We start from the raw sequence: 21,491 nt of genomic DNA, 5'->3' as shown, positions 1-21,491 counted from the left end.
TCTGGCTGTGGGTTTAAATGCTATTTATTTCCATTCAGCAAGGGGGACATTTCTGCTTTTTCCATGGTCTCTGCTGTTCTGTTTTGGTTTTATCTCTGAAATAACTGATTTATGAAGAGCGACCCTGTAAACTTTCTCAGGAGGGGTGGACTTTCTCCTCCCAGCCGTATTAATTGATTTAATTTATCTTAAATTTGATTGCAGTGAGCACCCCTAATTAACCTGATTTTTTGCTGATAATCACTCCCAAATGGAATCAAATCACAAATCCGGGGATGGATTGACCGGCACACAGAAAGAAGCCGCCCTCCGTGCGTTAATTCAGCGAACGGGATATAATTTGATCCAGGTAGGAATCCATGGTCCCATCCTCTTGTGCTTCATCCTGAAGCTTCAATGGGGGCGTCAGCCTCCAATCCATGCTCCTGAATCACTCCTTGTTTGTTCCTTTTTGCTCTGTTTCTCTCTCACATCCGTGCTGATCATCACTCTGCTGTCTTTCACAAAGCAGGGTCGTCTTCCTCAAGGAATTCCTTGTTTGATGGGAAATTACAATGAAGGTGGGGGTAGGACAAGCCTGAGCACTGCTAAATGTTGGGAAAGGTCAGGATTGGTGTCTCAAAACCGAAAAAAACCCACAGAGCAAAGTTTTAGAAGAGGTATGAGGTGGGAAGTCCAGCACATCACCTTTTGTGCAGATCCTTGCACAGGTACATGGGAGGCAGGTGCCTCACCTGCTCCAAGGTTTGCTCCCAGTTTAGGCTCCAAGGTCTCCAAGATCCAAACCTCCTGTGGTTAGGGCAGGTGGAGCCTGGGCATGACCTTTAAACCCACCTGAGAAAGCCTTTCTTGGCTACCATGACCAAAACAAGCTCAGCCTTGGAAAGCACTGGGCACTGCCGTGATTACCCTTGCATCCTGGAAGAAGGAACTGGAAACTGGATTTTAGGCAGGTGGAGGCCATGACCTTTGCCTTGTTTTGCATGGCGCTAGAGGGCACAACAGCCCCAAGCACAACCTGAGATTCCTGGGGGAAAAGCACATTCCAGGACCAGGCCAGCAGCTGTGTTTGGTGCCCTTTCTGCTGTACCTGACCCATAAGATAAGGGACTCCTGTATGTCTTAGATTTATTGTGGCTTTCTTAGAATCACAGGGATTGGGAGGTTCCTTAAAGCCCATCTCATTCCAGCCCCATGCCATGGGCAGGGACACCTCCCACTGCCCGGGTTAATCCAAGCCCTGTCCACCCTGGCCTTGGAGTTATCCTGGGGTTCAGATTTCCCTACTGTCAATCTGGCAAAGCTCACTCCTAAAGCACAGATCTCAGCTCCCAATCCCCCACACACTTCAACATCTTCTTGCTCTTCTCTCTCCTTTCCTTTTCCATTCCAACCTTGCTATTTTATCTTTTTCTCTTTCCCCCACCTCTCCTAATTTCCCTGTACCTTAGGGAAATTTTTCCTATTTTTCTTCCAGCCTGTCTGTGGATGCAGCCAAACATCATCTTCCTCAGTGCACACCTGGGTCATTCATTTTTGGCAAGTGGCTGATGTCCACTTTCCCTCCAGGCACCTTGTCAAGAAGGGTTTGTTGAGGTGCAGCCTTCCAGCCACAAACAAAGCCAAATTTAGGGAAGGGTTTATTTCTTGCTGTGCTCCCTCATACACCATCTCAGACACAAAACCAAATGTCCCCAGGACTCCATCCCTGCTGAAAACATTGGAAAACAGGAATGAGAATGGATAATTCAGGGCCTGTTCTAGGCTTGAGAAAACTAAAAGGGTTTGTGGTATATTCCTGTTTTCTTGTAAGGATCTCTGTTTGTTTAAGTTCCTCTTAAATCAGCTGTACAAGGCATTTGCTTTCCTGGAATAATCCCAGCATGGGAAGTGACTAAAGAAATGGTCAGGGAGCCAAAAATGCTAAAGAAATGGTCAGGGAGCCAAAAATGGAAAAATTTCTGGAGCCCCAGCTCCTCTGGGAGTAGGGAATCACTGTATGGGAAGGGAAGGGAAGGGAAGGGAAGGGAAGGGAAGGGAAGGGAAGGGAAGGGAAGGGAAGGGAAGGGAAGGGAAGGGAAGGGAAGGGAAGGGAAGGGAAGGGAAGGGAAGGGAAGGGAAGGGAAGGGAAGGGAAGGGAAGGGAAGGGAAGGGAAGGGAAGGGAAGGGAAGGGAAGGGAAGGGAAGGGAAGGGAGATTAAAAATAGGGGAGGAGAACAGAGACACACTCATCTAGCAAAAAGAGACAAAAAGGAAATACTGACTGGCCTTCACATCTTTGACTATTACCCGAGGCCAAGATTTGCTCTCTGCCAGAAGGAGCTCCTGGGTGGGCAGGTGTCATCCTCAAACTGGATGGAAATCAAGTTATAAATTTTGCAAGTGCTCCATTACCCAGCCCACAACTAACACACAGCCCACAGAGATTTCCCTGCCTGAGCCAGGAGGATTTCCATTTTCCAGGGAGTTACTGACTGTCTGCACTTGGACTTCTAAAGTATCCCAGCCTTGGCAGCAGGACGCTGTGTTATCCCTACTGAATCCATGAGGAGCTGAAGGGAAGGAGGTTGTCTGCCTCAAGGATCATTCCCAGAGACAGGGTTGGTTGATCCACGTTTAAAAGTCAATAGCTGAACCTTTCTTTTCTTCTCCCCCATGGCAGGAAAACGGGCAGAGGAAATATGGGGGACCACCACCAGGCTGGGACGGCCCTCCACCAGAGAGGGGCTGTGAGATCTTCATTGGGAAACTGCCCCGAGACCTCTTTGAGGATGAACTTATCCCCCTCTGTGAAAAGGTGAGGCTGGGTGGCAGCTGATCAGCTGCTGATGGTCAGAGCTGCATTTCAGGGCTGAACTGAGCGGATTCCAAGGCCAGGCTGGGCAGAACTTGGAGCAGTCTGGTCCATGGAAGGTGTCCCTGCCCATGGAACTTTAAAATTCCAGTCTTTAAAATTCCAGTCTTCTCTAACCACTCCCACCTTGCTGACAAATCTCTCTCACTTGGCAGATTGGCAAAATCTATGAGATGAGGATGATGATGGACTTCAATGGCAACAACAGGGGCTACGCCTTTGTGACCTTCTCCAATAAACAGGAGGCCAAGAATGCAATAAAGACACTCAATAATTATGAAATCAGGTAAGCAAGGCAAAAACACCTTCAAAGAAACTTTAAATCATATGTATCCATCTATTTTGGCATGTAAGGGATATTTTTCCTGGCAGTTCAGAGCAAAGTTATTTAGATCCCTGTGTTTTGAGGGGAAATCTCCTCCTGTCTCCCTGTGCAGTCACTGCTCATTAAAACCAACAGGAAATTTGTTGTTCACAATAAACCCATCAACAACACCAAAATCTATCAGAACATTGGGAAAAAAATGTTCTGCTTTGGATCAAATTAACTTTCCCCTAACCAGTGCTGTTTATTATGTTCCCCTCAGGTTGTTTGTTGTTGATTTATTCTATTCACAGTCTCCCTCGTGACAGATTGTGCAGATATGTTTTGGTAGATGGAGCAATTGCAAAAAATGGTGAAATAGGATGGAAACCAATTGGCAAATAGTGACATTTCCTAATAGAAAGGAATAGAAAAAGCCTTCATGTTTGAGGGAACAAAACACCCAGAAATCAACAACAGATGGGCCCATTAATACGTGTTGGTTGTAGTTCAACCTCACTAAATGTTTTTTGCCAGTTCAAAGTGGGATGAGTTGATGCCTTTGCTTAAAAAGCTTTTGGGATAAACCATTCTGGCAGTTGTATGGCTTTTTTAATTAAAAAAGTGATGGGTTGTGAACTGCTTTGAGTGGATCAAGGAACATGGAGGCCTTGGAGATGTCCTTTGCAGCAGAGGTTGGAAGGTCTTAGGGATCAGGCTTCATCCACCTCCACCTCCTCCACTTCCTTCCCTGGTTCCAAGGACTCCTCTAAAGAAGTTTTGCACTTCTCCAGGCCTATAAGAGGCACTTTGACCCCAAAGAGGTGAACGAAGGAAGTTTTTTTTTTGGGGTCTGCACAAAAGTTGGCCGATTGATGAGTCTATTGGTGAGTCCTCAAATGGTGCCTCTCCATGACAAGGGATTTTCTTCCCCCAAAACCTCAGTCACGAGGTGAGTGGGAAGCCACAAGCCGCTGGTGACAACACAAGGATCTGGGTTGGGGGGGTGCAGTTGCCTGGTGGCAGCAAGAGGGAGAACCTCAAGTAGGAAAACCAAAATTTGGCTGTGGTTTCTCCCTCAAGTCCTTCATTTCAGCTGTGCTGCCTGACTTTGATGTCAGGTTTAGCAGAGTGGCATCTTTTGCATTGAGCAAGGCCACTGGAATATCCCAAAGAGCAGCTGACACCGAAGCCTCGTGCTTGGCCTCGTGTTTGGGGACAGAAGAGGGGCTTTGCTTTAACCTTCCCCTCTCTTGGCTCCTGACCAAGCATCTCCCTTGTTCCAGGAACGGGAGACTCCTGGGCGTGTGTGCCAGCGTGGACAACTGCCGCCTGTTCGTGGGGGGCATCCCCAAAACCAAGAAGAGGGAGGAGATCCTGGCAGAGATGAAGAAGGTCACAGACGGCGTCGTGGACGTCATCGTCTACCCCAGTGCGGCCGATAAAACCAAAAACAGGGGCTTTGCCTTCGTGGAGTACGAGAGCCACCGGGCAGCAGCCATGGCCAGGAGGAAGCTGCTCCCAGGTCAGCAGGGGTGGGGAAGGGTGGCTTCACCTCTGGGGTGTGGTGGCAACATCTCTGTGGGACCCAGGAATCCAAGAAAGTGGACCTGGCTGGGTTTTCTGCCCTCAGAGAGAAATTTTCTGCTACAGACACCCAGAGCAGGAGTTCTCCCAACACACTATGGGGTGTGGGAGGATTCACTGCAGCTCCTGCAGTGCTGATGATCCATGGTTGTCCTTCAGGAGCTTGGGTTTATTGGAAACCCAGCCAGAGGGATTTGGCTGTGTGTGTCTCCATGCAGCTCTGCTGTGGGATGTGCTTGGTCTTGTGCTTGTCTTGGGTTGAACATAAAATAGAGACTGATCCCTGGTTGTCCTTCAGGAGCTTGGGTTTATTGGAAACCCAGCCAGGTGGATTTGGCTGTGTGTGTATCCATGCAGCTCTGCTTGGTCCTGTGCTTGTCTTGGGTTGAACATAAAATAGAGACTCATCTCTGGCCTCTCAGGAGGTGTTGGGTTTTCCAGCTTTTACAGAGATGGGGTAACTGAGAAGGGTTTGAAAAGATTTTATTCCATGATTAGTCTTAATAAAAAGTGAGACATAAGAAATATAAAACTTAACACCATTCCATCAGAAACTAAACTATTTCCTAGTTGTAATACCTTATAAATAGGTATTGCAGGTAGTAAATAGGTAATTTTAGGTAGTAAATAAATAGGTAATTTTTCAACCTATTAACAGTTGCTACACAATACTGCTAATACTTCTAACACCAATCACCTATATTTTTACCCGAAACAGTCTTACTACAATACCTCTTTCACAGTTCTAAAATATCTAGTCTTTTAAAACTTATTACATATTTTAGAACTTATTAAAACTTGTTTCTAGTTCAATCTCTCAACAATATCATCTCTATTCCATGACCTTCCTAAGTCAACATACCTTATCTCAGTGTTTACATACAGATGTACAAAACTGTGTAAACTTTCTATCAAGTTTTCAAAATTCCTTACAAATACATTTCTCAAAGGGAGAATCGCTCAGGAAAGCATCCAAGAGCAGATTCAGGCTGGAGCATGAACTGGAAACTGATATTTTGGCAAAAAAAATTGGAATGAGGAATTGCTTTAGAGTACATCTATGAAATTCAGCACTGGGAGACAGCCAAAGACCGTTATGGAGGAGAGAGAGGTTTAGCAGGTATTAGGTGAAGAGGTCACTCCACATTAAGTGCATTTGCAGGGATTTCACCAACATTCTCTTGCGTTCTTATCCTTCTGCACTGCTTTGTTGAACACACTGGCTGCTGAAGGCATCCAACAAACCTTGGGGTTTGAGATTTGTTCAGAACCACCTTCTTTCACCTGTTTTATACATTAAATACCCTGTATCACTTAATTATTTTTTTCTTCTTGTGTAAAAAAATGAGCATGATTTTGAGCACTGAATTTTCTTTTCTACTGGGAGATGTATCACACTGACAAATTTTCCTTTCATTCTGCATTTTCTTCTTCAGCTTAAGCATCTCCCTGATGGTGGGAGCACATTCTGTGCTCCAGCACGAATTTCCCATTATTTTTATGAGGAAAAGTAAGACAGAAACAGGCAGAGCACTTGAAATCCTGAGCAAAGACAGTGAGACAGATGGAAGGAACTGAGGAGCCCTGAGCAGACATGTGCAATGCATGAGGGGTTTCCAGTTTAGGGACGTCTCAGTAAACAATTTAGGGAATTCCAAAGGCCTGAGCAGGAGCCAGAGTCTTCTGAAGCCTCAAACGTAAGGCAGGAACTGGAAAAAAGTTTCAAGCCAGAGCTGAATGTGTCTCCAGCAGATGTGAGATTGAATATCATTATCAGATGCTTCCTTTAAACTGAAACTCATTGCTTTTTTGAGGGAGCTTTGTAGGGAAAGTGCTCAAAAATTGAGGGTTTTCATTGAAAAATTTAAATTTTCTCCTGTCTCTGGCTAAACAAGAGGGTGGAGATAGACTGACTCCCAGCAAGAGGCACCAAGCTTAGCTCCTTGCTCCAAGTCAACCAGTTCATGATTTTCACCCTTGGACTGAAAACAGCAACTCAGAAAGGGGCACAGAACAGCCTCACTCCACAAATCCCAGCTCATTCCCGAGGGATTCTAAGGGAACAGCACCTTCCCATTTAGTTTGATCATTTACTCTTCCAACAAGCCTCCAAATTCTATCCTCACCCTCTCATTTCACAGCTCCCACCCCTTCTTAAATGGGTTGTCCAAGCAGAGATGCCTTTTTAGAGTGTTTTGCAGGATTTTCTTTGTCCCCTCAGCTGCCAATGTGTGGCTTAGGTCACTCAAAAAATCACCAGCAAGGTCTGGGCAAAAGCAGGTTTAATATAAATTTATGACAGGGTTGATGGCAAGGGTCACTCTATTACTTATTATACAGATAAAGCAGACAAAGAAATATCAGATTAAAGCAATTAAAGAAATATCAGACAAAGCAATCAGATTACTCTGGTTACTATCAGATTAGAATGATTCATGTGGAGACCAGGGAGGCAAAAAGGTGAGGAGGAAAAAAGTGAAGGATTCCAAGGGTTGAGTCCCGACAGAATAAACCTCCTTGCCAATCTCAGCCTCAGACTGGCTCAACAATTTAGATCTAAATGGTTTATTATTCATAACAATATCTAATCATGGTTTATTATTCAGAACAATATCTAATCAACACCAGTAGTTATTAATAAATTGACCAATTTAACACCTCTAATACAATTCAATAGAATTTTCTGTAAGCGCAACAGAACCATAAATCTGACCAAAATAAATCAATTAACCAAAATTTAATGGCAAATCTAAAATGGCAACCTTTTAGACATGCAGACAGACAGAAATATGGACTTCTGGAAATTCCCCTGGAGTTCAGTGAAAGTCTCACATCTGGAGCTGAGCCTCGAGGAGTGGGGACACCAACCCAACTGCATCATCAGCATTCAGCAATGTGAATTATTTGCTTTTTTTCTTCCCTGCCCCTCAGCAGCTCAGTCCAGTGTACACAGAGCCCCTGGGTTTATCCTGCACATCCACACCCTGTTTTATGCATCAGGACTTTTTGTGTCCCTCCTTTCTTCTGCTGTAGCTTCCCCCAAATAAATTCAAACACACAGAGAGACATCCTTGCTTTTGCTGTTTCATGCCATCCCACTGGAACTTCAGGATCCCTGTTCTGGTATTGAGGGAATGAAACTTTGCTGGCCAAAAAGGGATTTTTATAAGTGCATTAAAATATTTCCCTTTAGGGAGCGCTCCAGGAAATGCAGGTTTAAAGTGAATTATTCCACATTTTCAGTTCTGGAGGTTCCAAAGGTATTTGCAGGAGGCCATTCCAAGTGTGACCTTTGGAAAGGCAGAGCTGGGAAGGGTTTTTTTGGGTCGTGTTTGTAGAATTTGGCCTGTTCTGCTGTGAAATAGAGCGTGAGCAGGAGCAAGAGGAAGCAAAGCCCCCCAGCACTGACCATGCCTTGTTCCCTTAAAGGAAGGATCCAGCTGTGGGGACACCCCATTGCCGTGGACTGGGCAGAGCCAGAGGTGGAGGTGGATGAGGACACCATGTCCTCAGTGAAGATCCTCTACGTGAGGAACCTCATGCTCTCCACCACCGAGGAGACCATAGAGAAGGAGTTCAACAGCATCAAACCAGGTAGGAGCTGTGCCTCCTAAACAAATGGAAATGTTTCTGCCTTCCTAAAATGCCACAAGAGATAAAAATAGCCGGGTTTTTCTTGCTGTCAAATGTTTGTGTGAAATGCCACAAAAATTGTCCTGGGGCTGAAGGCTCCCACCCGAAATGCCATCCCATTAAAGGCTGCTAAATTCCCAGCTACAGCCACCTTGAAGGAGGGTGATTGGCAACTGGAAGAGACCCAAAATGCTGCATGGGGTTGCCCTGTGTCCTCAAAATGCTTTGGAATCATTTAGTCTTTCTAAATAAGAGTTGGTGAAGCAGCTGGATGACTTCAGCATTCTTCTGTGGCAAGGGATGGTGATAAAAATAGAGTGATTTAATACATAGCTCCTTTTTATCTGAGCTATCTAAATTCTGAACTCATTTTCATACATGCCCCCCAGTCCCCATGTAAATTGGTGAATAATTAGTGCTTTCCATTTAATTCAATATTCCTTTGTGGCACATCTTACATGCACTTAGGGTGAGATTTTTTCCAAAAAAAGCAGGGAGAATTAGTTGGGAATAAAAAAAAATTAGTTGGGAATAAAAATTCTGCTGGCTTTCAAAGGAGATTTTACTTCTGAGTTGCTGCAGCTTTAGGAAATACCACCCAAAACCAACAAAGTAAAAATAACCCTTTTCTGCAGCTCAGCAAGCCACACAGTCCATTAGGCATTAGGAACTGATGCTTGGCAATGGGAAATCTCCTTTCATCTCACTCCTGTTAGCTTCCTTCTATTAATTTTTTCAAATACGCTGCAGAGCTTCAGTTTTCTTCCTCTTACTTCTCATTTCATGCCTTTTTCTGGACTAGGCTGCAATGCAAAGGTCTTCATGAGTTTTCCTTGTGTTCTTCCAGCATTTCTGGCTCACAGTTTTAGCCACCATTGAGCTGTTGCAGAACCCATTTTACTCCTGAGTTAAATTTATGTTATCCCACTCTCTGAACTGTTTCCTTCTTTTATTCACCCAGTTTTGCTCACGAGCTTTGAGCAAGCTCACACTCCCCAGAAACACATTTGTGGCCTTTTGACACTTTGGTAACAGTCATCTGCTTTACTCCTAAGAACTTTTCCACTATAACAGCACAAGTTCTGCATCATCTTTCATTTTTCCTTTTATCATTTCAGCATTCACATTGGAATTTAATTTTTTTTAATGGACAGCTTTGATTTTGGTGGCTAAAATCAGGAATGGGTGCATTAGAGCAGCAAAACTTCCAGCTTTGGGGAGAGAAAATGCAGTTTAAGTTACAGTGAGATCAAAAAAGGCAGCGAGGATGTGAAATGATTCATTGCCCTGCCATGGTTCTCTGCCTCACTCATTCAGCCACATTTCAGCACTACTTAGCTGAAATTACCTTGGATCCAGGGCATTAGGAAGCTGTATTGACATCAACAAATCATGCAATAAAAAATGATCCAGAGCTTCCAATGACACAGCAATTGCCACATCTCTGAGGGCTCCACAGACAGCACCAGGAATGCTCAGTTGGGACACAGCACAAGTAGCACCCCTTAAATCTGTGCCAAATTCACAGCCTGATGACTTCTGCAGAGCTCTCTCTGAAAAGCCCTGCCCTTGCTCCCTGGGAATCCCAAGGAAATTCCTCCTCCATGGAGCTGACCCAGGGGTGGGTATCGCATTGCTTGGCCCAGCAGAGGCAGAAGCAGGGGAGAGCAGAATTTTTGGCTCAGGGTTGGTGTCCTGGAATGCTCTCCAGCAGGCAGAAGGGGGATATTCAAAACACAGCGAGTTCATTAAAGCTTCCACTTGTACACAAAGCATCAGCATATAACGCCCGTAAATTCAGGCTTGGAAAATCATCCTCTGTCCCAGAAGGACACAAAGTGCTACTTTACCACCCCTGTGTCCTTCCAAGACGTGCAGCCTGCTTGGGTTGTGGGCTGGGACGGGCTCATTTAGCCCTCTGCAGCTCCTAATGACTCCCCTGAACACCAAAGAAATTTGTTTCCTCCTGCATTTTTTCTGACTACATGCTTTTTGTGGCAATATGGCATTTCCCTATGCACCTGTTCAGCTTTAGGAGGTAAGAAGCCAACAGAAGAGCTGTTCAGTTTCCCTTAGCCATGTTTCCAGAGGATATTTCTGGGGGTTTTGCAGGAGGCTGCGCTGGCTGATGTTGTGCTTCCCAAGCCACAGGAGCAGGGAAGATGAGGAATTAAGGAAATGGCTGAAGGCTGTGGCCATGGGGAGCAGGACTGGTGGGGTTATTTTGGAGACAGACTCCTCAGTGCAGAGTATGAGTTCCTGGCAGCAGAGCAGCTGAGAGGGGAAAGACAAAACTGTGGGGGATGGACTTAGAAAAGAGCAAGAAGTCATTTGCATTTGAATTACTTGGGATAAATTGGATGTAAGAAAGATTCAGGCTGGAAGAAAGATTGTCCAGCCCAAGCCCCATCCCAGGAGGGCCAACCCTCAGCTGCAGAGCCTGATTGGAGCCATGTCCAGGTGAACTGGGGCATCTAGAGAAGCCCCACTGCCATGGGAAAGGCTGTTTCTTAGGGAGAGACCTGCTGCCCCATCAGCCCCAGCCCATCCCAGTGCCCTGGGCTGCTCTGTCCTGGGCAGGGCTGGCTGTTCATTCTTCCTGAACATCCTGAGCTGGTTGCCAAGGAGAAAAACCTCCTTGTTTTATGGCAAAAGCTGCCTCCAATGCACATACAAAAGCGGGGAGATGGGGATCACTGGGGGATGTTCCCACAGCTGGGACATGGGCTGTCACAGGAGGGAGACACAAGACCAAAGGCAGTGTCCAAGAGAATGGTTTGGACAGGAGAAAACTGCTCCAGTTTAATGGGAATCTTACTGGTGTCTGACCCCAAACCCTTCTAGTTTGCCTTGAAACGCTACAGCCGTTATATATTGATTTTCCTCTGGAATATGCATCCAAAGAGGTGAGGGGACACTGACCTCTTGTTCTTCTACCCTTGCTCAGCCTTTGCTCTCCAGGGGCTCATAACCTGACAGAGCCACTCTTTCAGATCTCTGTTTTCTGACTAATCCCCACTTCCCAGTAATATTCCAATGTTTTCCACAGGTGCAGTGGAGAGAGTAAAGAAAATTAGAGACTACGCCTTTGTGCACTTTAATAAAAGAGAACACGCAGTGGAGGCCATGAAAGCCTTGAATGGGAAGGTAAAAGCTGCTGTAAATGTTAATTCCTGGAGCTTACAGTGCAGTATATTACACAAAGCCACCTGCTTTATTAGCTCCAAAACCCTCCTGGAGGTGTTATCCCAATTTGCTCTTTGCTGGTTGCTTTTATACTCCTGAATTTGTTTTTCAGCAGCTCTGTTGTACACAAACGATTCATTTTGGCTCCTTGGATTTGTGCTAAGTGTTTGCCCTGCTCTAGCTCACTGCTCAGATGAAAAAAAAAAAACAGGAAAAGCTGAAAGAAGAACTAGGAAAGGAGGGGTTAGGATCCCCCCCTGGCTCACACTCACATCCTTGTTCCAGACTGCCAACAAAAACACTGGCAGGGCAGCGTGTGAATGGCAAAGTGGGACAAACGAGGTCAGCCCAAACATCTGCTCCGAGTTCAGATGCGGATTTGTGAGGAGGCTGCTGAATTTAGCCCTTCTTGCACTGCATGTAATTCACTCTAAAGCCAGAGCTGTTCCCAAAGAGGTGTTAACCCCGCTCCTATTTTTAGTGCCCCTGCTGTTCTCCACGGGAGCGCGTGGAATCTCGCTGCCTTACGAGCTGCTTTGCAGGGAAGTGAAGCCTTTTAAAGGCTTTGCTGAAGGATCCTCTACCAGCTGGAGCCAGGGCTGGGCACTCTCAGGTTAAGCCTCCACTTGTGAAGGAGATTCAGGGCTTTTTTTTGGGGTGGTTTCCTCCACCTTCCCATCCCGTTAGGATGTGGGGGCAGCTCCCCCATAGGTTGGATTTCCATCAAGCACTTTTAACCACTTCCCCTGCTGCCTTAAACAGCTGGAACAGAGGCTAGACAGAGTTAAGGGGAATAAAGGGACATTTATTGAAGGGCCTTCAAAGGCCACACCCTGGCAGTACCAGAGCCACGGCTTTGGCTCTGACTCAAGGGTGAGTATCACATTGCTTGGCCCAGGAGAGGCAGAAGCAGGGGAGAGCAGAATTTGCTGCCCAGATGGCTCCAAGATGGAAGCAAAGGAGGGCTTGGTCCCAAGATCTCACATTTTTATAAGTTTTGGTCCATTAGCATATTGGAACTAATTGTCCAATTACAGCCCCAGCCCAGGAAGTCCAATCCTTCTCATTTTCTCTCTTCAGTCCACATTGTTTATACTCTTGGGCCTGAGATCTGGCTGTTCTTGGGTCCCTGGCTAGAGAAGGCATTGTTGCGTCTACCAACTCTGTGAAGAGAGCTCACCATCCCCTTACATGAAACCCAGACCCACACACCCAAGCAGCACAAAATCAAAACAAAGGAAAAACAAAGCTAAACCTCAAGGTATCATTTCCCACCTGTTCTTGTCCCTTACTCTCTCAGGTGCTGGATGGCTCCCCCATCGAGGTGACCTTGGCCAAGCCGGTGGACAAGGACAGCTACGTGAGGTACACACGTGGCACGGGTGGCAGGGCCCCGGTGCTGCAGGGGGACTACACCTACACCCTGGGCCACCTGTACGACCCCGCCACCGCCTACCTGGGCGCCCCCGTCTTCTACGCACCGCAGGCCTACGCGGCCATCCCCAACCTGCCCTTCCCCACCGCCAAGGGGCTCGGCAGCAGGAGCATCCTCCGGCCTCCCTCAGTCCGAGGTAATTCTCTTTTGGAGTTTTGGATAACTGAAAACCACCCCCTTGTGCCCAGCATCTCCTCCAGGGGTCGGGCAGCTGCTCCCCACACGGGTGTTGGTGACATTGGCTTTGCCCCATCTCCTGGATGCTGTTTTCTCTGATGGAAAGCACTGTGTTTAGGCTCTTGTCTTTCCCAAAGGCTGAAAAAAAATAACTGTTTTCCTGGAAGGAATTTCTGGGTTGCCCTCAATCCAGTGTAAATAACCCACGGATCCTCCTGGTTTTGCCCCAGCAGGGAAGACCAAATAGAGCACTTTTCCTTTCCCCCTCCCACAGCCAGCCATCACCACCACTATGTTTCCTCTTGGCTTTGAAAGTTGCAGGGAAAATTTTACCAGTCCTGGTGTTTTCTGACCCAAATCCGTGGGGTTTTCCAAGGAAGTCACATTGCCCTGGTGCAGGGTAGGGAATCAAACAAGCCATTCTGCGCTCTGGGAGGTGGAGGCTCCCTTTTGGGAGATTGTTAACTTAATAATAATTAAATCCACCAATTCAATCTATGAATAAAAGAGAGTATTTCTGAAAACTCTTGGGTGACCCTGCCTGAAGCCAAATCAAATCCCCACACTCATGCACCCCCAAATTAAATGTCAATACAGACGTTGTTTGGTCAGTGCGGATGTAAGTTTGGGACTAGCAAAGAAATAACTCTGTCATATGACCTTCCTTCCAAAGATGATGCCTTGTGTCCCCAAGCCAAGTCCCACATCAGACTGGGACTCTGTGTGGCACCCTGGTAGGTCTGGCAAGGATCATGACTAATTTTCATCCCTTCAGCAGGAAGGAGACAGGGCAGCAGGAATACCCCTTGTTCCTCAAGTTTTTCCCCACACAGGTGAACCAGCTCCTCTAAAAGTTGCATTAGGAAAAGAGCAGATGTGATAATTCCCCACCTGTTTCTTGCCTCATGGTCTCCCCAGACTCCCAAGCAGAGTTCCCTGAGAAAATATGGAAGTGTAATAGGGCAAAACCAAAGAGGATTTTTGTCCATGTAGGGATGAAATAGTGTACGCTATGAATTCTTCAAGGTGAAATTACACTGGTGGGTAACAAAAGATGCCAGCTGTCCTCTCTCTGACTTCCAGCTACAAAGCTGGCTAAAAAAGCTGTCCTGAAATCAAAATTGACCAGAGATGACAAAAAATGGGCAGAAAGAAGCAGTTTTTCCCCAGATCCACTCACCTATCCAAGAAAGGGTGTCAGTGTCGAGCCTGTGTTATCCCACCACCAGGCCCTGGGACCTCCTGCCCACCTGCTTCCCAACCCTCCCAGCAAGCGGGGCTAACTTTTCCATTTCAGCGAGAATCAGGGTCCTTTTTCCTGTGATTTGATTCGGTTTAATGCCTTCTTACATTCCTAGAAATTTACATGAATGTACCTGTAGGGGCTGCGGGCGTCCGAGGCCTGGGAGGCCGCGGCTACCTGGCGTTCCCGGGCCTGGGGCGCGGATACCACCTCAAGGGAGACAAGAGGGGAGAGGAGAAGCTCTACGACCTCCTGCCAGGGATGGAGCTCACCCCCATGAACCACGTCACGCTAAAGCCCCAAGGGATCAAACTCGCCCCTCAGGTAACGTGACCCCAAAAAGAGCGGCCATGTCCCAAGGGTTGTGTTGGGAAAACGGGCCCCTCGTTGAATTTCCACCGCGGCCTGGTAAATAAATCCGTTCTTGCGTCTCAAAAGACATCGAAAAATGAGCAGCACCACTGTATCTTGCAATATCCACCTGCCTCATGGAGTTGTGGAATGGTTGGGGTTGGAGAAGACCTTTAAGATCACCCATGAGTGTCAGGGGAGAGTTGTCATAAACGCCTTAATCCGATTCTGGCTGTCGCGCCATAAAAGCACCACGGGTCAAAGAATTCCCACCCACAATGGGTTTGATACATAAAATTTGTCACCTGAGTCTTCACTAGGGAACAATGCACAAAAAATAGAAAAAATAATGCACATTTTCAAATTATTTATGGCAAGAGAAGTGTTGACATAACCCAACCTAGCACAGAAACTCTTTGATTTTGTTGTGTGTGTCCATGTAGATGGATCAAGAGGGCTGAGGAGAAATCCACAATAAATCCCCTGAGTTTCTGAGTGTCCAGCTCGGACAGTAACTGTTTTATAACCCTTATATTGTGCAGAGCAACACAAGAAACCAACTTCACCCTGAATTTTGAAGCATGTCTTTGCCTTTTAACCCTTCAATTGCCACAGCATCCAGTTTGCCAAAAGTTTATGCAAATATCCTTGTTTTCTCCCAGAAAACTGGACAGTGGGAATTTTCCCTCCTGCAAAAGTCCCCTTAGTCTGTTTTGTCAGCAAATGATAGAATCAAAGAGTGGTTTGGGTTGGAAGGGATCTTTAGGCTCACCTAGTACCAACTCATGCCATGCATAGAGGCACTTTCCACTAAAGATGTGAAATCCCTGGAATGGTTCTGCAGGGCCTTAGGGCAGGTGAAATTCATTTTTATAAAACCAACCTATAAAGGGGTTGGGACAACAGGGAACAAGTGTGGCCACAGTGAAAAAATGATCTGTTGTAATTGAGAACTGAACTATGTAATGGAGCATTTTACACTGCAAGACGCTAAACTTCAGCTGGAGCTGTGGTGGCAAAATTAAAAGCAGCAGTGAGGTTTTTAAATTTTTCTTTTTAGTTTTAAATCCATTCAAATGTAAGCTGTAAATGAGGTAGACCTCAGCAAGACTTCAGGGTGACCTAATTGTGGCCTTCCAGAGCCTGAAGGGGCTGCAAGAAAGATGGAGAGAGACTTTTAAAGGGCCAAGACACAGGGAATGGCTTCCCACTGCCAGGGGGCAGGGATAAATGGGATATTGGGAGGAAATTCTTGGCTGTGATGGGGGAGAGGCTCTGGCACAGGTTTTTCAGAGAAGCTGTGGCTGCCCCATCCCTGGAAATGCTCAAGGCCAGGTCAGAGCAACCTGATTTAATGGAAGGTGACCAATCCCAGCTGGGACAGCACACAGGCAGTGGGTTAAAAATTTGGCTTGGAATCCCAAACCAAAGTAGGAGTGTTTCTGGACAGCAATTCCCAATTACCATGGGACTAGCTGTGCCAAGGCTGAGGGCAACGTGGTTCAGCATTTCAAAAGCTGCAATAGCCTGCTGAAGCCCGTAGAATTAATTGGATGGAAACACAACCTTTTTTCTTTTTAAAAAGAATCTTGTTCGGACTTCTCGTGCTCTGTAACCCACTAAGCCAGGGAGGCAGCAGAGCAGAGGAGATGAATGCAACCCGAGTTTCTTTAGTCCTCTGAAACAGACATCCATGAGACAGAGCTTCTGAGGAGGATTCAAAGCAAACCACACTGAAATAATCTAATCAGCAGAAGGACTCAGATGCCCAACTGAACAGGGAATAATTTCAGGAATTAAACAGATATTAATGTATAAAGCATTTATATGAATCTTATACTTCAAGCTGGGTGCAGTATTCTATCTGCCATTTATTTTGGATTTTTTGCTAAGCTTTGGGGAAGCTGCCAAGACTCCCTGAAAACCTTGTGAGGGAAGGCAGCTGCTCAGCACAGGGGCTGGAGCTAGGCAAAGAGGCTTCTGCACAGCAATTAACCCCAGCACAAATCCCTATTTTTTTTTTCTTTCTAGATCTTAGAAGAAATCTGCCAGAAAAACAACTGGGGACAGCCTGTGTACCAGCTCCACTCTGCCATTGGCCAGGATCAAAGACAGCTCTTCCTCTACAAAATCACCATCCCTGCCCTTGCCAGCCAGAACCCCACCATGTACGTCATTAGTGGAAAGTTTCTGAGGCTTAGGCTTTATTTTTTTAATTATATTTTACCTAACAGCTCTCTTCAAAGTCCCAAGCACACAGGTCTTCATTTCCTTTTATTTAAAAAATAGGTATTAAATATTTGTAGAATATTTATTGAATCTATATTTATTAAATATTAATTTCATTCAAAATTTTAATTATTTATTTTTTATTTTAATATTTATTTCATTTATTAAATCTATATTTATTGTAATATAAATGTATCCTTATTTATTAAATAAATATTTAAATAAATATGTTTATATAATTATATATACTTATATATGTATAGATGTATATATAATTATATATTTGTATATACATTAATATACTATTTTGTATTATATATAATTATATAAATATATAATAATTATATATGTTAGTATAACATATATACAATTATTCTATATTAATATATGTATATTAATATATATCTATATTAATGTGTGTATATTAATATACATATATATTAAATACTTTTTTTTAAAAATACAGGGAGAAAAACATCCACAGAGTATAATTAACTGCTGTGCTTGGTGTTCTCTCTGCTGGTGCAAACATTACAGAAAGGCAGACACAATCAAGCAAAAGGGTGCTTTTTTTGTACAAAAAGAAAGCAAACGATAGCCCTTGTGGGGAAATGAGAGGAATTTGAAGGAACATGCTGATATTTCAGCTCCAAATATGATTGTAAACATTTCTGACCAAAACCACTGTTTGCTGTGTATTGTAAAGAAAAACCCAGGCTGGGTATTGTAAAGAAAAAACGCAATAGGGTTATTTGGGGGTTTTTTTTGATGGAAAAATCACAACAGCCTCTGCAAGGATGTTGTGTCCAGGGTCAATAACCCCAGCGAGGAGCGAACCCTGGGGAGGAGAGCAGCTCTGGTAATGGACCAGCCCAGGGAAGCCACACTTCCATTTGCTGTGGGGGGTGGTGCCACCTCTAAGCGGATCAAAAATGGGCCCCAAGAAAAAATATAAAACCTTACCTACCACCCAAGAAAACAGATTGTCCATTCACCACCCCAAGGCTCCTAAGCGAGGATCCATCCAACATTGCGATTGCCTCCAATCGCAAGATTTAATTAGAACCTAATAACCCTAGAGCAATTTTATGCCTTTTTGTATTTAAACTAAGTATAAAAATTGGAGGAAAGCTTGGAAAGAAAGCTACTTTGTGACACCAAGGCTCTAAGTGAGATATCCAACATGAAGTGCCTAGTGGAAAGTTCAGGAGAACCTAATAACCCTGAAGAGCCAGACCTTTATACCTTCTTTTGTATTTAAAACTAAGTCATAAAAACATCTGGCAGGAGAGCCCTGGGGAAAGCAAACCCAGCTAACTTTGTGCTGTGCCCACAGACACCCCTTCACACCGCCCAAGCTCAGTGCCTACATCGACGAGGCCAAGACCTACGCGGCAGAGTACACCCTGCAGACCCTGGGCATCCCCGTGGAGGGGGCAGAGGTGCCTCCTGCAGTGCCAGCTTTCCCAGGTATGGGCATGTCTGTACAGCAAAAGGCTCCTGGAATGTCATTTTTCCTGGTGGCTCCTTGTGGGTGTGAAGAATGAAGCAGGTTTTGACCGCTGAGGACTGGCCTGGTTGTGCTCCCCCCACAGTGATGTTGCTTGTGTGTCTGGCATCTTTAGCAGAGAATTCTGGATTGTTTTGGGTTAGAAGGGACCCTAAAGATCACATAATTCCACCCTCTGCTATGACAGGGACACCTTCCTCTGTCCCAGCGTGCTCCAAGCCCTGTCCAGCCTGGCCCTGGACACTTCCAGGGAACCAGGGGCAGCTGCTCCTGGGCAGCCTATGACAGTTTATTGCCTAGAAAGGATTTTATCTCTATCACAAATTTCTGTGTCCACACCCCAGAGCAATTCAGGTTGGGGCAACTGGGGTGGGGGGCTCTGCTCCAACCCAGACCTCTCAGGTCAATGCCACAGCTGGGATTATGTCCAGGGAGGTCAGAGCAATGTCCAAGGGCAGAGAACCCCAACATCCAGAGGCCCATCCCAGCTCCACACATCCCCTCCACTCCTCCCAGTTTGTGAAAGCCTCCTTCAACTGGGAGCCCCAGAAACAACACAGCATGCAAAGCTGGCATCCCCGGGGTCACATCTGGCATGAGTCCCCTCCTTGGCCCTGGTGTCACCAGGATGGAGGAGATCCTCCTCCGTGCAAGGACGCATGGATGATGAATTCATGGGCTCTCCGTCTTCCCCCAGCACCCCCAGCCCCTTGTGAACCAACACTTGGGATTTCATCTGCCAAAGAAATGACGCAGCCATGAAAGTTTGGATCCAATCCCAGCTCTCACACCCCCACAGAAGGTTTTTCTCCCAGTTTGAGAATTTGTGGCTCTTGCAACTGCCCAAAACAGCTTGGAAAATCATGGAAAACACAGGAATTACATTTGCTGTGCTCTCCAGCATGACAGCAGTTCTGATGGAGAGGCAGCACCAGGTGCCAAGCTGCACATGAGGAACCCATTAGTCAGTACTACTGAGTTGTTTGGAGTGTCTCAAGGATGGATTTGAAGAAAAAAAAATAAAACATCTATCCGGCTTCCTGCCACAGGAGTCCGCAAAAGCCACAGAAAAATCAATTTGTCTGGGCTTTGTGCAGCTTCCGCAGCGTGGAAACCAAATGGGTTCTTTATTGAATCCAGCCCCCACTTACTGCTTAATTAGCATCTCTCCTTTTCTTTCATCCACCCTTATTTATTTGTCTTGGGAGCTTGGCAAATGGACATGCACTAAAGTTGCTGCTTGCAGCACACACCGGGCCTTGGTCAGGGCTCACTAAAGCTCAGCTCAGGCCATGCCCAGCTCACAGCTCATTTCTCTCCCAATGGTGGCAGCTGTGCCTTAAGTCCCAGATTTCTCAATTGCTGCTTGAGATGTTGCACCTGGCTTAGCTGGTGCAAAGAAAATACTCTGGAGAGCCACAATATTCAAATTGTAAGGAATTCATCGTGATTTTCCCAAAGTGACACCTCCAATGAGGCAATGCGTGCTCCCTGTTGCCCAATATTTCCATTCCCCCACCAAGAGGACCTTGGCTCTGGCTGACCTGGAGTTGATCCCATTGCCCACGTGGCCAGACAGGATCCTGGGAGATGTATTTTGGCAGCAGAGCCTGCTCCAGCAGATCCAATGGATACCCCAGCTGCTCTTCCCAAATCTAGGCTTTTTCTTAATTCCTGATTCTTTTACAACAAAACACTGCGGTCTGCTTGACAAGCTGCTATGCCCTGCCTTCGGAGGAACAAGCCCCAAATGATGCTGTTTTCCCAGTGATTCATTCTCAAACAGCAACGCTTACATCTTCCCATGGAAAATCTGGAAGTGTTGAAACCACATTTTCCATTAGAAACCAATGGGAAAAAACCCAAAAAATCCCGTCTAGTAAATACGTGCTCCCTGTTGTTGCATTGAGAGGGTTTCCCTACCATGGCTGTCCTGAACTGTCTGTATTTTTTTTTTTTTTGGCTATGAAGGGATCAGAGCTATATTTTCTTCAAGAATCCTGCCCAAATTTCCCCCATTCTAGCTTGTTTCCTTGCTCTCCTTATGCCATATGCACGGCAGACCTGTCCAGAGCACCATTAGAAATAATCAAAACCTGAGGAAAAAATATTCAACCAGAGAGTGTTTTTCCAGCACTGTGTTTAACAAATCATGGGTGAGGAAATGCTTACATTTTCCTATTAATTATTTTATTTATTTACATTGTTCCCACTAACAAACTCACTGCTGCCTTAGCCGTTCCCACTTTTAGGCCGTCCCATCAAATTCTACCAGGCGATGGTGAGTTTTGGATGGATTTTCATTAATCCACGGGTTTTCCTTCTTTTTTTCCTTCAGGATACCCCATTGCTAATGCAGCTGCCACTGTCACAGCCACTCAGCTCAAGCAAGCAGTGACATTGGGACAAGATTTGGCCACGTATGCGACCTACGAAGCCTATCCTGCCTTCGCCGTCGCCGCACGGAGCGACGGCTATGGAGCCTTTTAACCAAATTCCCTTAAACCCAGCACAGGCAGAAAGGCAAAGAAAAGCAATCTCAGTCTGGTAATTCAACACCCTCATGATTTTAAGCTAATCTGTGGCCTAAGGTTCATTTTAGTCGGAGTTTCAGGCTTGGAGGTCTTTAGTTTTGTAACAGGGCAGGGGGAGGAGAAATTTTTTTTAAATGGTGCAAAGTCAGATTTTCACACTAGAAAGCAAAAGCTCAGCCCAGGAAATGAGAGGTTCTCAGGTGTATATATATATTTTTATATGTATATATATTTATACACCTATTGTGTGTGCGTTTACCTGTGCTGAAAACAGTTGGTCCCGTGGCTGTTGTGACCAGGACTGGGGAAGGATGGGGTGGCCCAGCAAACCCCTCTGTGCACCAGGAATTCTCCTGCATCCACCCCAAAGTTTCCCAGGCCAGAGCAGAGGTGCCCCTTGGCCACATGAGTTTGCCTCTCCCTGCCCCTGATCCCACCAGCATGGGGC

At 45.8% G+C, this 21,491-nt stretch overlaps 1 protein-coding gene across 2 annotated transcripts; it reads left to right on the top strand.

Moving 5' to 3' along the window:
* The first annotated feature begins 250 nt into the window (after positions 1-250).
* Positions 251-20,999, top strand: A1CF (APOBEC1 complementation factor). Of its 2 annotated transcripts, none has more exons than XM_030951260.1 (11): positions 251-349; positions 2,663-2,797; positions 3,010-3,140; positions 4,445-4,683; positions 8,175-8,339; positions 11,428-11,525; positions 12,865-13,135; positions 14,559-14,743; positions 16,802-16,938; positions 18,336-18,469; positions 20,848-20,999. In XM_030951260.1, exons 1-11 carry the CDS (start codon positions 251-253, stop codon positions 20,997-20,999), a joined length of 1,746 nt encoding a protein of 581 aa, XP_030807120.1. The 2 variants fall into 2 exon arrangements, with proteins under 2 accessions (XP_030807120.1, XP_030807118.1); XM_030951258.1 differs by having other exon boundaries at positions 14,535-14,743.
* The last annotated feature ends 492 nt before the right edge of the window (positions 21,000-21,491 follow it).

The sequence above is a fragment of the Camarhynchus parvulus genome, chromosome 6 (assembly GCF_901933205.1).
Source record: "Camarhynchus parvulus chromosome 6, STF_HiC, whole genome shotgun sequence".
Lineage (NCBI taxonomy): Eukaryota > Metazoa > Chordata > Aves > Passeriformes > Thraupidae > Camarhynchus > Camarhynchus parvulus.
This window is presented reverse-complemented; position numbering and strand designations above follow the sequence as displayed.